Source organism: Oratosquilla oratoria, chromosome 3, assembly GCF_046742065.1.
Source record: "Oratosquilla oratoria isolate Oo_2021 chromosome 3, ASM4674206v1, whole genome shotgun sequence".
Taxonomy (NCBI): Eukaryota; Metazoa; Arthropoda; class Malacostraca; order Stomatopoda; family Squillidae; genus Oratosquilla; species Oratosquilla oratoria.
Genome location: NC_134779.1, coordinates 63,166,558 through 63,182,343, shown reverse-complemented (window position 1 = coordinate 63,182,343; position 15,786 = coordinate 63,166,558). Strand labels below are relative to the sequence as shown.

Here is a 15,786-nt window from a genome sequence, read left to right as displayed (position 1 = left end):
GTTGGTGATCCTCTCAATAAGTCTAGTGACAAAGGTTTTAATTTTTATATGGAGAAACCATATCAATCTCAGCTTTGCCTCATCCCACTCTTACTCTGTTGCACCAGGATCCCTCAGTTGTAAAAAATTCTGCATTTATTTAACAATGTAAGGATAATATAATGAACACTAACGTCATTACAAAGTCGGATAAAGTATCCTTTATCCGATCTCAACTTGTTCCCAATTGACTAGCCTCCGAGAAGATGCCAGCTTCATGCGTCAACACTAGAGCTTTAAACTAAGATTACGCCACCTTCAAAGCGATTTTTTTTTTAGCTATTTTATGCAAACATGTTAGGTGATTGTTTTCTCTGGTGCTTCAGGTTGGCTGACGTATTCTGTTCCTTTGTGAGCACTGAAAAATTTATGTGTACTCAGGCTAGAGCCAGTAGGGTGATCTCTGAAGCATTAGATTCTTTTATACATTCACATTGGACAGTTAAAACTTCCATCACTCCAGACAGACTCAGGTTCGTTTTGGAGTATATGTTCTACATTTTGTTCCTCACTCCTTATGAACGAAGGATTGCTTCTTCTCTTAGTTATCAGACAGATGAGTCTTCACTAACACTTGCAACGAAGCTTTCTAGAAAGCTAAAAGAATTCCTTCATCGTGCCTAGTCATTCACAGCAGACTACGGAGGTTCCTCCTCCTCCTCCACCACCTCATCTGTCTTCGACACCTACACAAGAGCATTCTTTCACCACCTCTGTCTTCAACACCTACACAGAACACTCCTACATCACCATCTATATCTAGCGTACTTACATGCACGCATTGTAACAAAATAAGTCATTTTAGTATTTTCTGTTTCCTTCGTAAGTGTCATGAGCGAAAGTCTAAGCAGACTTGTACGTAGACGTTTGACTAATTCCTCTTCTAGCATCACACATGACTTTTCTAAAATGTCATTTCAGCCTCAATCTAGCTACTGTCATGCCCATGGACAGTGTATCCATTCTACTGATCAGTGTTCCAAGATTTTGCAGCTTAGAGCAGACAATAGTTCAATACCCAAACATACCCAAAATACCAAAGACTGATTAACTGTGATCAGTCCAAAATCATCCCTTTAGTGGCTGCTGTTTCTTCCCAACTCCTTACCTGTCAGTTTTACATGGACCAGTTACCTATCTCTATAATAGTAGACACTGGAGCAGAATGCAGCATCATAGGCAATAAAGCATTTTCTGCTCTCAAGCATTTGTACAGCATACCATTGTTACTTTCTTGTAGTGCTTTGCAAGCTGTACAAGGCTCTCCCTTGTCTATTCTTGAATCTATTTGCATTCCCTTAAGGTTTTCTTCCCATGCTAAAGAGTTTCGTGTTAACTTTGTGGTAGTTTCTGATTTCATATTTCAGTGTGATTGTCTCATAGGTTTTGATACTTTAGCAACTCATGCCATAGATATATCTCCTCGGCGCCGTATGGTTATTTTCGACAACAATGTCATTTCTGCAATAGACAGGCCAGTTTCTATACATAGCTCACCTTCTGTACATGCCCTGACCAGGCAGTCATCTTCCAAGGGTTTAAAAAATTAGGCCCTCCTGTACTTTCTTGTGCTGCTGTTGTTGTAGGTGAGCACTATATTAGTTCTTCTAGTGCAGTTCGAGTCCCGGTGCGCATTTCAGATGCTCCAATTAGTTTTGACGTTTTATCTCAACCTGATTCTGTTCATGTTAGACAGCTTGCTTTAGACGGTACTCTTTCCACTGTTCGTGAGGACCACGTTATCATGCCCATAATAACCAACGTTACTGGTGCTCCCCTCACACCCTCTTCTGGTATTCATTTAGGTTCTTTTGATGCCGTTGATGTTGACACTATCCAGGATTCACCTATCATGACAGCTTTTACCTAATCGTCTAGACACGCAAATTACACAACTCATTTAGACTTTCAGTATGCGACATATGTAGGTACATTGATTTTCCTGAGGTAAGAGAGTGTCTCATTGCATTGTTATTGACACATCGTCAAGCTTTGACTTTGCTTGGTTAACGGTTGGGAGTTATGGATTATGTTGTCTATTGTATTGATCTTAAACCAGGGGTGCGTTCAGCATACGTACCTTCTTACAGGTTACCTCATTTTCGTAGGCTTATTGCTCAGTCTTTAGTTGACGAATCATTAAGTGAAGGTGACATCCAAGAGTCTCGTTCCGAGTGGAACTCCCCGCTCTTTCTTGTGCCCAAGAAGAACGGATCATTCCTCCCTGTTGTGGATTACAGGCTTGTCAATGATGTCACAGTTGCAGATCATTACTCTTTGTCTGTGTTGAGTGATCTTCAGTCCATAGGATCAGGTAACACAGTGTTCACCACCTTAGATAGGCTGGCTTTTGACAGATTCCTTTGAAAGAAAAGTCTCGTAAGATCACTACTTTCTCGACTCCGTCAGGGGACAATGAATGGCTTCGCTGCCCCATGGGATTACGGAATGCTCATCATATCAGTACCTTATTAGCTTAATTTTTCGTGAACTAGTGGGTAATGGACTTTTTGTGTATTTGGACGACTTTAATTTAGTTTCCAAGGATGTGGAAAGTCACTTCCATAAGTTGTCCTTAGTCTTGCAACATTTTGCTGAAGCTAGGTTGAAGATCAATCTACCCAAATGTTAATATTTTAAGTCCAGCAACCAATTCTTAGGCCATGTAGTAGACAAAGATGGCATTCATACTACTGTACAGATGATAAGATCAAAGCTGTTAGAAACTTTACTACATCTAAGACAGTTGAACAAATATGTTCTTTCCTAGGATTGGCAGGATACTATCGTGCTCTTGTAAAAGACTTTGCTTCCGTAGCATCACCTCTTCCTCGTCTCCTCAAAAAGGATGTTTCCTTCCAGTGCCATGATACTCACCAGAAAAGTTTGACCCCTTGAAGCAGGCGCTTACTCAGGCGCCTGTATTGGCATTTCCAGAATATAATCTTCCTTTTACCATTTGCACTGATGCTTCTGGTTTAGGTATTGGAGCTGTCCTAATGCAACAAGTAGGTGGTCGTCGTCCACATGTCAATGCATATGATAGCCGTAAATTCAATCATGCCGAGTCTCGCTACTCTGTTACACATATGGAAGCTTTAGCAGTGGTGCGGGGTCTAAAGCATTTACATGACATCATCTTTGGTTATCCCATCACAGTTTACTCAGACCACAGTGCTGTCACACAATTTTACAAGGGCAAAAATCTTTCAGGCCGCCTAGCCAGATAGTTTCTTACTATTGAAGAGTTCAATCCAGTCCTTAAGGATATCCCGGGACATGCAAACAACGTTACTGATGCACTTTCACGAAATGTACCCATATCTACTGTTGCTGTGATTCACAACTTCTCCCTGCGAGATTTAGCCAAAACTCAACGCGAGGACCTTGTTTGGTCTGTTGTCATTGAAGCTTTAGAATCTGGCGATGATGCTATCTTGCCAAAATTGCCTGTACCTCTGTCTCAATTCTCCTTGCAAGTGTTTTCACTCGTAACGTGAAAGTGTTTCAGCAAGATTTCGCACAGTTAGTGATCCCTGAGTCTCTACTCCCTGCTGTTTTATCTCTTGCTCATGATTCCCCTTAAGCTGGTCACCCAGGTCGTGACAAAACTCTGGCTATGGCTCGTGAGAAATATCATTGGCCTAGAATGCGTTTAGACATTGCCACTCATGCAGCCCATTGCAAGTCTTGTACTGAGAACAGAGGTTCTACACATACTGCTCCTATTCTAGAGTATCCTACTCCTCGTCCCTTTCACACTGTCGCCATTGGTCTCTTGCAATTGCCCCGTAGCCTTTAAGGCTCAGTGTACGTTCTTGTGTGATGATCACTTCAGCCGTTTTGTGATATTGGTTCCCTTGCGTAATAAATCTGCTCCGGTTGTTGTTCATGCTCTAGTTTCCCATGTTTTCTGTCCTTACACTACTCCTTCAGTGTTGCTTAGCGATAATGGGACTGAGTTTAAGAATGAGGTCATAACCAACATTTGCAAACAATACATCACTCAAACTTTTGTAACTGCTTATCATCCCTCGTTTAACGGTCTGTTAGAGCGGACGAATAGGAAAATACTTAATATCTTAAGGCACGTTGCTAGTGATCTGCAGGAAAACTGGGAAGACTGACTACCCCATTAATAACACTATCAATGTAGCAACGGAAAAGACACTACATTATGTCATTTATGGTTCTGAGAAGAGGCTCCGTATGATCTTTTGAATAGTCTTATTCGTCCTCTCTACAATTCTGAAGATTACAGTCACCTTCTGTGTCATACACTGCATACCATTTATGATTCTGTCAAAAGGAAACTTCAGGAGTCTAGATCAAATATGATATGGAAACAACATCGGTACCAGGCGAGCGTTTTCTTCGCCGATATTCGGTTGTTCTCGTAAGGCTCTATCGGCTGTGACATCACTCGCAATGTTTACATTCTGATGCATTCCATATGTATGCCCTATAAAATGCCGTGCTGTGCCGTCATCTTGATCAGTAGTCTGTCATATTTCGTGTGTTAGCAAGGTTTATCAAGTATTTAGTTCGAAAATGGTTTATTATGTCGCCGCAAATTGCAACAGTGACTCGACGAAACTTTCTGCTGCGGACTTCATTTTCATTCTTTCCCGAAAGATCCTGTTCGCAAAAAGGACTGGATCATTCGGTGCAGACTGCACGAGTCATGGAAACCTGGATTGAAAGTGAAATTGTTCGAAACATATCGAAAAAAAAGGTACACCCGGGACCCTGGCCTTGTCGACAAGCACGAAGGCCATGATGAAATATATCCAACATGGCTGAAAGAAGGTAATAAGCCTAGTTCACACTGTCAAATATTTTATCAAATTTTCGTCCTTTCTCCTGTACAATCTAATAAAATTTAACAGTCTTTGACAGCGTAAACCTTTTGTTTCTTGTATATTATAATAGTGTTGTAAAGTGTTAGACAAGGTTGACGAAGAATAGTAGCTACTACCAACACAGCACCATGTTTTTAGCTTTGTACTCGCTTCATAGGTGTACATCTGCTTAGCAATCTTGCACCACACAACAACCTGCTTATCACCTTGCTTTCAGGTTCTAAAGCACACAAAGAGCTTGAGCTCATAGTAACGCAGAAAACACTTCTCAGGGATAACGGTCAGCTCTCGCCTTGTCGACAAACATCAGCGATGGAATCGTATCACAGGGTTGTGTGCTTCTTTGCTCCCAAGTCCCAGCACTTTTTTTTTTTTTATGAAACAATGAAAGGAAGGCAAGTACTTATGTAACTTCAAACACCTCTTGATATAATTTCACCACAGTAATTCAGACACAAGGGGACTGAATTCATATTGAGAATGGTAAAATGAATGCATGGTGACTGAAAATTATCATTATTAATTTTCCACTTTCAGACTATACTACTTGTTGCCCTTAATTTTAATGAAATGTCATGTAAAAAGCAAAAAAAAACTGAAAAAAAATAATGGAGAGACACAATGGGTCATATCTTATTTCAAAGGCAAAGCAGGTGTTGAAGTGGCGAAGAAGGTTGATTTAACATATTGTATCCAAACTGAAATTGCATTGGACTTCCTACTGGAGCAATGTGATAAATCCGAAATTAATACTTGCCTAAGATTTTTTGTATTGTTCTGATATGAGAAACTAAACAATAAAACGTACAAACCATAAATCTCCAATTTGTATTTACCTAATATGTACAGGTTTTACTTGGTGAATTACTGAGGTTGCGTTCTGAATATTCATTATACAAACTTGCAAGAGATGCCAAACTTCTGTCTGCTATGAAATTTCCTGAACCAGTCTGTTCCAAGTATTTTAAAAACAAGAGAAGTTTGACATCATCCAGAAACAAAGGTCCAGGTTTAATCGTCCAACACAGTGAACTATTTTCATATACTAAGGACAAATAGTATTCCGAATATCATTCCAAGAATCTGAACTAAAGTCAGTGTTGAAGGGCATTTAAATCCTGTGTAATGTCCATCTGGTGCAGGCCATTTTTTCCTAAGTCGGTCTCTGGTACACACTGGAAGGGGCAGCCGATTTCTTTTGCCCAGTCGTTGCCAACACCACTCCACTAAATTACGATACCTGTACAGTCTGAAAGAAATAAAAATACCAATTTATGATTATTCATTTTTGCTATAAAATCATGAAAATATGCATTTTTACATGGTCTATTGTATATATATATTGTTACATGTAACCTTGTACCGTACCCACACTGGAACACGAAAAGGCATCCAAATTTGATAAATCTTCTACACTCGATGCGATGTCCCTTTTGTATTGCAAGAATGTAAATACAGCTGTTACGCCATCAGTGCTTTTGCGGTGGAAAATGTAACTACGACATTGAAAAATTCGTCTGCTATCAGGCACATTTAAGATCATGCAATTTGGATAAAATCAAAACTATAAAATACTAGAAACGTGTATTTTAGTGGCCCAACTTCTTCTAAGTTATATTTTCATACATAAAAAAAAATCAAAAAACCTTCTCAGATGGCATTTAAAACGCGCGAAGGAGGCCAGACAGTTAACTGCCTAGCCATCACATCTGAGTCAAATGATTGGAAAAAAAAAAATATATATATATATATATATATATATATATACATACATACATACATACATACATACACACACACACACACACACACACACACTTTCAACGAACGGACGGCTTGAAGAACGTTCTGAAGAAAAGTGCAGATTGTGGATCCCAACGCAAAGAGAAGTGCCTTTTTGTATTTGCAGGGTGGGGGGAAATTGCTCGTGGGGTAGTGGGAAAGTAAGGAAAGAGGAGAGGGGGAGGGATTGCTGGGGAAATGGAAGGTAATGAGGAGGTGGAGGAATTGGCCCTGACGGGCCGCCGAAAGGTGGACAAACGACCGCAAGACGAGCTGGATGATGACGACATGTCTAATAGGAATGTGAAGATTAGAGGTATAGATAGGAGCAATACAGTAGAAAGTGATGAGAATATTTTCAAGGGATTTAAAGAGGGTGGGGGGGACACAACCCCCCCCCCCCCGCCTGACAAGACTAGAAGAGAAGGTCGATAAGATGAACGAGGACTTGGAGCGTAGGTTCGGTAATGTTGACAGTATGATACGAAGAATTGAAAAATTGGAAGAACTAGAGAGGGCGAACAAAAACTTAACTAAGGAAATTGAAGAATTAAAACAACAGTTAAAAGAAGTAAAAGATGAGAATAAAGTCTTAAAGGAGAATAATATGGAGAACAAGGAGGGTTGGAAAAAAATTCAGGAAAATAGCAAGGTTGCATTCACTGACATAATCAGACAGCAAATGAATGAACAAACTGAAAACTCAGTTATTAAAGTGATGAGACAGAAGGAGAATATAGTAAGAGACTTAGCAGACAAGAAGAAATGTATAATTATATTAGGAATGGAAGAGAAACATAACCCAGATAGAACCACAAGAATCAAAGAGGAAAATGAAAAAGTAAGCCAATTACTAGAATCAGTTCAGGAAGATGAACCAGAAATTATGAAACAAATCGAAGAGAAATTTAGACTCGGAAAGTATAGCACAGACAAGACCAGACCAATTAAGATTAAATTCAAGTCACAAACAACGGCAGAGAATATCTTATCCAAAACAGGGAAACTAGCAACAAGTGAACAATACAAAAAGATATGGATAAAAAGAGAAATGAATAAAGAGGAAAGAGAGGAAGAAAAGCAGAAAAGACTGGAAGCTAAGGCAAAAAACGAGAACAGAACGGAGTCAGAGAAAGAGAGATTCTATTGGAGAGTAGTGAACATGAAACTAAGGAAGTTCGACATACAAAAGAAAAACATAAGGGAAACAGAGAACACAATTGAAGTGGCAGAAAACTAAGAGTGTCTTACACAAATATAGATGGATTAATAACAGGATTGAATGAGCTGAATGATTATTTGAAAGAAAAAGAACCGGACATAATGGGAATTGTAGAAACAAAATTAAAAGGCCCACTACCACCCAACAGTGTAGGACATGATGCATACAATTATTGGATTAGAAACAGAGAGAAAAAGCAAGGGGGTGGAGTTATGTTCCTGACTAAGAAGGATATAAACGTGAAAGGTGTCATATATGGAAAGAACACAGTAGAGATGATTATGATAGAAGTGGAAGACAGAGATAAGAAGAGCAGAAAATTTGTGATAAATTATGTGCCTCCAAAAACAGCCTCATGGGAGGAGAGTGAACATAAAAGTATGTTAGAGGACACAAAGATAACATTAAATAAAATAATGGAAGATGGAGGAAGAATAGTTATGATGGGCGACTTTAATTGCAAAGAAATCTGCTGGGAAGAAATGACAGTAAAGGGTGGAGATGACTCATGGGGAAACGCTCTACTTGAGATGATTATTGACCACACAATGACACAATGGATACAGGAGAACACTAGGTATAGAAATGAAGAAGAACCATCGAGACTAGACTTATTAATTACATCTGAACCTAGATTTGTGGACATGTTTTAATATAAAACACCAATCGGTAAAAGCGACCACATATTGATTGAACTGGAACTTAATGAAGAAAAATATATCAAAAGAAATGAACAATATAGAAAAGGAAGAATGATGTATGAAAAAACAAACTCTGATAAAATAAGAGAATTCTTTCAACAAGAAAACTGGGAAGAAATATACAAAGAAGAAACATCAGTGGAAAAGAAATGGAATATTTTGACAAAAATTTACAAAAAAGGAGTGGAAAAGTATGTCCCAAGACAAAAACAAGAAAAAGAATATGTAAAATGCTGGTACAACAAAAGTTGTAGGGAGTTAAAAGACAAAAGAGACAAAGCCTGGACCAGATGGAAAAAAGACAGAAAACCTGAAAAATGGAAAATATATACCAGTTATAGAAATGAATATGTACAAACATGCAGAGAGGAAAAGAGAAAATATGAAAAAGACGTCATAGAAAAATGTAAAGATCAACCAAAACTATTCTACAGATTTGTAAACAATAAACTGAAAAACAAACAGGACTTGGAGAAATTAAGACAAGGGGGAGTTGAATACACTGAGGAAATGGAAATGTCGGAAATTATGAACAAACATTTTAAATCAGTGTTTACAAGGGAGAACATACAACCTGAAGAGATTGAATGGAAAGAGAAAGTCCCCCCTATAGAAAAAATAGAAGTATCAAAGAATGAAATATTGATACAATTGAGTAATCTTGATGTCAGAAAATCACATGGACCAGATGAAATAGCAAACTGGATTCTGAAAGAATGCAGGAATGAACTGGCAGACAAAATACATAGCATAATAAGCAGTTCCTTGAAAGAAGGTAAAGTTCGAGAAGATTGGAAAAAAACAAATATAGTACCTATATACAAAGGAGGAAATAAAGAAGAACCTACCAACTATAGACCAGTCTCTCTAACAAGTACAATAGCAAAAATTTGTGAAAGAATTATCAAAAATAGATGGGTAAAATACTTGGAAAAAAACAACGTACTAAATCCAAGGCAATTTGGATTCAGACAAGGACGATCATGCGTCACCAATTTAATATGCTTCTATTCAAGGCTAATAGATATAATACAAGAAAGAGATGGATGGGCTGATTGTGCATTTCTAGACCTAAAAAAAAGCTTTTGACAAAGTACCACATAAGAAGTTGCTTAAGAAACTAGAAACTGAAGGAGGAATACAAGGTAAATTACTAAATTGGATGGAAGACTTTTTGCAAGAAAGAAAAATGAGAGTAGTGATAAGAAACCAGCACTCAAAATGGAATGAAGTAATAAGCGGTGTCCCGCAGGGAACAGTCCTGGCCCCAATAATGTTTGCTATATATATTAATGATATGGATGAAGGAATTGAAAGCTATATGAGCTTCTTTGCAGACGATGCAAAACTACTGAAAAGAGTGAAAACTGAAGAAGATTGTGAATCACTACAGAGAGATCTAAATAAAGTACAAGAATGTAGTAAGAAGTGGTAGATGGAGTTCAATACAAAAAAGTGTAGTATAATGGAATTTGGAAAAAAGCAAAAACAGAATAACAGGATCATATAATTTGGGAGAAGAGGGAATAAAAAAAGTAGAAAATGAAAAGGACCTGGGAGTCATTGTTATGAATAATATGTCACCTGAAAAACATATAAATAAGATTTTTTGAGAAACTTATAATTTAATAAGAACAATCAAAGTGGCATTTACATACCTGGATGAAGAAATGGTGAGGAAAATCCTAATCACCCTGATAAGACCAAGATTAGAATATGCAGCAACAATATGGTCACCAAGTACAAAAAAATGTATAAAAAAAACTTGAAAGAATACAAAGAGCAATTACAAAACTGGCACCAACACTCTCAAAACTATCATATGAAGAGAGACTACAAAAACTTGAACTACAGACACTAGAGCAAAGAAGAGAGAGAGGAGATTTGATAGCTATTTACAGAATCATGAAAGGCATAGAAATTACTGATAGAGAGAATCTGATAAAATGGGATGACAGAAATACAAGAGGACACGGAAAGAAAATAAAAAAAGACAGCTATAGAAGAGATTTGAAAAAGAACAGCTTTCCACACAGAGTAATAGACAGTTGGAACAAGTTAGATGAGAAAGTGGTGTGTGCAAAAACAATACATGAATTTAAAAATTGTTTAGATAAAATGAGAAATGAAGACGGGACCCTACGAGCATAGCTCCCCTTCCCGTAATATACAACTAGGTAAATACAACTAGGTAAATACATATATATCTGTGTGTGTGTGTGTGTGTGTGTGTGTGTGTGTGTGTGCTATTATAGCGTGAGATCTACCTCCCGTTGGGGTCCTGAGTGTGCTTATTTTCCATACATTTAATTTAGCGATAAACATATTTTGTACATATCTTAGGAATGACTTAGATAGATAATTGGATTTCTGATTACATTCATATTAAAGGAAGGGAGGCAAAAATAAACATGTTATCATATATTTCCATACATTTATTTAAGCGATACACACTTCGTACATCTTCCATGGTGCCGGTTTAGTATGTGGCCTACCTTTTTGATGTGGCCTACGATTTTTTTTTCTCTGGTATAGTATGTGGCCTACCTATTCGACGCACCGAGGAACGCGCCAAGCTTTGCAGTATATATAGTTTGTAATCTTTAAGTAATAACAGTTCTCCGTCTGTGATTCCTTTGTCATCACTGTTTAACAGAGGTACGTTTTTCAAATTTTACCATTACGTTTTAATGTTGTTTTTTAAAGTGTAACTTATAGTTTAAACTTGTTGCTATATTCTAATTATATGTTTATAGTTTTACCCATCCAGAGATGTTGCTCAGAGAATTTTATTTGACAATTGCTGCTAGTGATGAAAGTGCAACGTCATTTTTACGAGAAAAGGGTGTCCTACAGGAACAACATTTATGTGAGAAGTGTGATGGTCCCATGAGACTAGCAAACAAAAAATCCCGTGGACAAGAGAGAATGGTCTGGAGATGCAAACGAAAAGGGTGCCAGGCAACCAAATCTACTCGAACTGGGAATAAGTTTTTCGCTTATACAGATCTCAATGGTAAGTTAAATAGCAGCCTGTCATTGTACCAAATTTTAGAGTTGGTTTACCTGTGGACCCTTGGAATGGGAGTGGAGACAGTGCAAAGTATTACAGGAAGGTCTAAACCAACAATAGTAGACTGGTTCAATTATTGCCGTGAAGTGTGCTCTGCAATAGTTTCTGTTGATAAGAGGGGTCAGATGAAGGGCACTGACTTTTCACCAGTACAAATAGATGAGGCACGCTTTGCTGGTCGCAGAAAGTACAATAGAGGTCGCATGTTAGACGGTGATCATGCACCAGAAGAAGAAGATGAAGATGAAATTGCTGAGAATAATCGCAATCATGGACGGAGAATCGATGGTCCATGGGTGTTCGGGTTGATTCAAGGACGAGATGTGAGGTACTTCTATGTGGAGAAGCGAAATGCAGAAACCCTTATACCAATCATCCAAAGGGAAGTGGAAGTTGGTTCGGTAATCCACTCCGATGAGTGGGCCGCTTATCGTCAACTACAGCAAGTAGGATTTCATCATGCGACCGTTAACCATCAACACCACTATGTTGATTCAGCTACTGGCGTTCATACTCAAAAAATTGAAAGATCGTGGTTGGAAAGTAAAATAGACATTCTGAAGAAAAAGCGTGGAGTCCCTTTTCATCACTTCCAAGGGCATCTTGATGAATACTGCTGGCGGTATTCAAAGGGACCTGATGGCGACTTATTTTTATGCATTTTGCAGGATATCCGAGAAATTTTTGTATGACTTGTTAATAAATTGCTTTTTAATTATTAAATGAAAACATTTTCAAAGTATTGTTGTTTGTTTCAAAAATTTCCTGAGGTAGGACACATTCAAATAGGGTAGGCCACATACTAAACCAGTTTCAAAGAGGTAGGCCACATACTAAACCGGCACCTCTTCCATGACGCAAATAGGTTAGGGTAGGTTAGGTCAGGAGAGGTCACGTGGACAGGTCTCGTATTTTTTAATGTATTTGGGCAGGTCACATATTTGATGGACAGGTGCGGGAAGCATCCCGGAGAAACGCGGGTCACGCGGTAGACCTCAGGCTGCATCTGGGTCGATTTAAGGCGGTAGACCTCACGCTATGGTAGCGCGCGCGCGCGCACACACACACACACACACACACACACACACACATATATATATATATGTGTGTGTGTGTATATATATATATGTATATATATATATATATATATATATATATATATATATATATATATGACACACAGGAATCCCAGTCGGAGAAAATAAACTTCGAATAAAGAAGATTCCTATATTTCGGCTATCAACTGTACTTTCGTACTTTCCTGAAGAGGGCTACAGTTGATAGCCGAAATATAGGAATCTTCTTTATTCGAAGTTTATTTTCTCCGACTGTGGGTTTCCTGTGTGTCATTTACAAATGTGCTACTACATTTCTGTTTATATATATATATATATATATATATATATATATATATATATATATATATATATATGTGTGTGTGTGTGTGTGTGTGTGTGTGTGTGTGTGTGTGTGTATTTACCTAGTTGTATTTTACGGGAAGGGGAGCTATGCTCGTGATGTCCCGTTTTCGTGTGTGATAAATGAGATTAAATCAATAATATAATTGTATAAACATATATATAGATCAATAAATAAACTTGTACAACAAATAGACAAATACAATCAAATTTGAAAAATTCGGGCCTCAGGATCCCAAAGACATGACGTCCATGGCAAGAGTGACTTAGCCTCGCGCGGGTTCTCCTTACGCATCCAATTGGGAGCAATCGGTCCAATTGACGACCAGCTCTGGACCCGCCATAGATCACAAATGTGATGTTGAAAGATTCGCAAATTAAGACTAGCCTGCTCCCTATGCATTTTGTATAAATTTTCGATCTTCCTCACTTTCGACAACAGCGCAATAATACACTTAATTTTTTTCTTTAATGTTGCTAAATCTATGCTCGTCCTTACTGTGTTCTTCAAGATATTTTACTGTCGAAACGTTGAATAAATGGAAAAAAAAAAACGAAGAATATTGAAGATATGATACAAACAACACTGTCACCTTTGCCCAGTTTGCTCGGAAACCAGTACTCGCTGGGAGCTGTTCGGTTCGAACGCAGTTTAGTGTCTTACAAACCATAATTGAAACCAAGATCTAAGAATATAATAGTATATTTAGACCTTGATTGAAACGACTGAAAGAGCGTAATTCAACTTACCTTAGCGCTGTCCTCCCTTTTACTATTCGTTGTCGCGGGACAGACCGACGATGTCACACCAACTAGTCTCTCACTCGCTAATGGTACATGTATAATCCTATTACTAGGCTGAGCTACCCTCTATCTTCCTTCATTGCACATTTACCCACGCCTTTTCTCTCCCCTCATTCGTTCCATACTCGCCCGTTTTCTGTGCCGACGCCATGTCTGGGTTTTCCACGAATGACCTTTGCCACCCCCTCCCCCCTCCCCCCTCCCCGTATTGGGAAGTCCAATAGCGCATCCATGCTCACTACATTCACACCCATACATTCCACAGAAACCAAACAGTTTATTTTATTTTTATCTATTATACTGTACATATATCTGTATATTTGTTTATTTTATTTTTTGAAACGTGAGTTTAATTTGAGCTCCTGTCTACTCAAGTAGTATATTTGGGGATTACGATACTCATTTATACATTCTTGTATCATATGGAATGTACAGTCATAACTGATGCATTGGGAAACACAATACGGGAAGAAATAGAGGTATTACATGAGGTTCTCATACTTAAAAAAAGGAATCAAATATCTATTTACTGAGAAAAGTAGGTTCTAATCCCAACTCTCTCCCTTTAATTATTCGATTCTTTTTACTCGTATAAAAATCTCCGTCTGTTTGTATAAACATACATATACCAAGGCTTTTTTCCCCTTACAAGGGAGGTAGCCAAAAAGAAAAAGGCATAAAATCATTCCCACCCATTCCATCCCTAAATACACTCCACTCCTCTCCCTCCCTCCTATCTTAGCACCTCCTGGATGACGGGTCATCCCTGCACCTTGTGCACTGCACGGGTCAGAGGCAGTGTCGCAAGGCACAGCACATCCACAACAAGGCCGCTTCATTAAATCGGCGACCCCCCTCTCCGTCCCCCATGCATAAAAGGAGAAGACGGGGAGAAATCCCTTCGGGCTGCGTCAAATTTTGCTCACACATACTATCTCACCCCCCATCCCCCCACCCATTTCACCTCATGCATCACAGCATCATCCACGTACAACCATTCTCCATTCACCCCTGTCTTCTGTCCTCTCCCGTCCTTCCTCAACAGACATTCCCGTCTTCCCCAAATTAAATTTAGCCTAATAACCCCCATCATACTTCTCAGGCACCTTATCTCAAACACATTCAAACTCATTCTCTCTTCCTCTCTTGTGTGTGTTTGTAAATCCCTTAAATCCCTCTCCCTTTAATAATCAGATTTTTTTTACTTGTATAAACGTCGCTGTGTGTTTGCAACATTTATACCGTCTATTCTTCTTTGTCATTTAACCTTTATAATTAAGAGCAGAAGCCCACGTGGAACTACGCGTGTGTGTAAATGTCTCCGGGAATTTTCTACCTGAATGAACTGAGATAAGAAATTGAGGAGATAAAATCCATTGATGTTTTGTTTTCTGATTATCTGTGTGTGGGACTTTCTTGCGCGCATACGTGCATTATCTAATTTTATTATCTTCGATAGTGTCTTAGAAAACCCAGAAACGAAATTGAAATCCCGTTTGATAGATGTAAAAAAATTGTGGGATTCCACGAGCGTATCATCTTTCCTGAGTGTCTGCGCGCAATATACAAAAAGAGAACTACGGTCATGGAATTTCCATCTAGCCTCTCCTCTGGAATCTTTTTATTCTAAATTAATTTATGATGTTTGTCTTAACTATCTCGTTACCCAATTTATTCCAGAACTCTATGCATCTTTACAGATGCATTTATTTATTTTATCTGTTTACTATTATTCCTTCAAATGCTATCTTATTCATTTATTCATGTGTATGTTCACTTATTTATCTTCATGGTTATTCTTTAACTTATCGTCCCTCATTTATGAGATATCGAATTTGTCCATTCCTTTCATAATGCTGAACACCACTCTAATACCATCTTAAAG

At 38.3% G+C, this 15,786-nt stretch overlaps 1 protein-coding gene across 1 annotated transcript; it reads left to right on the top strand.

Annotated features, from left to right (window-relative positions):
* Nucleotides 1-11,076: 11,076 nt before the first annotated feature.
* On the top strand, nucleotides 11,077-12,517 carry LOC143019698 (uncharacterized). The gene has a single exon (XM_076175667.1). It carries the CDS (start codon nucleotides 11,379-11,381, stop codon nucleotides 12,369-12,371), a length of 993 nt encoding a protein of 330 aa, XP_076031782.1. The 5' UTR covers nucleotides 11,077-11,378; the 3' UTR covers nucleotides 12,372-12,517.
* Nucleotides 12,518-15,786: the final 3,269 nt, after the last annotated feature.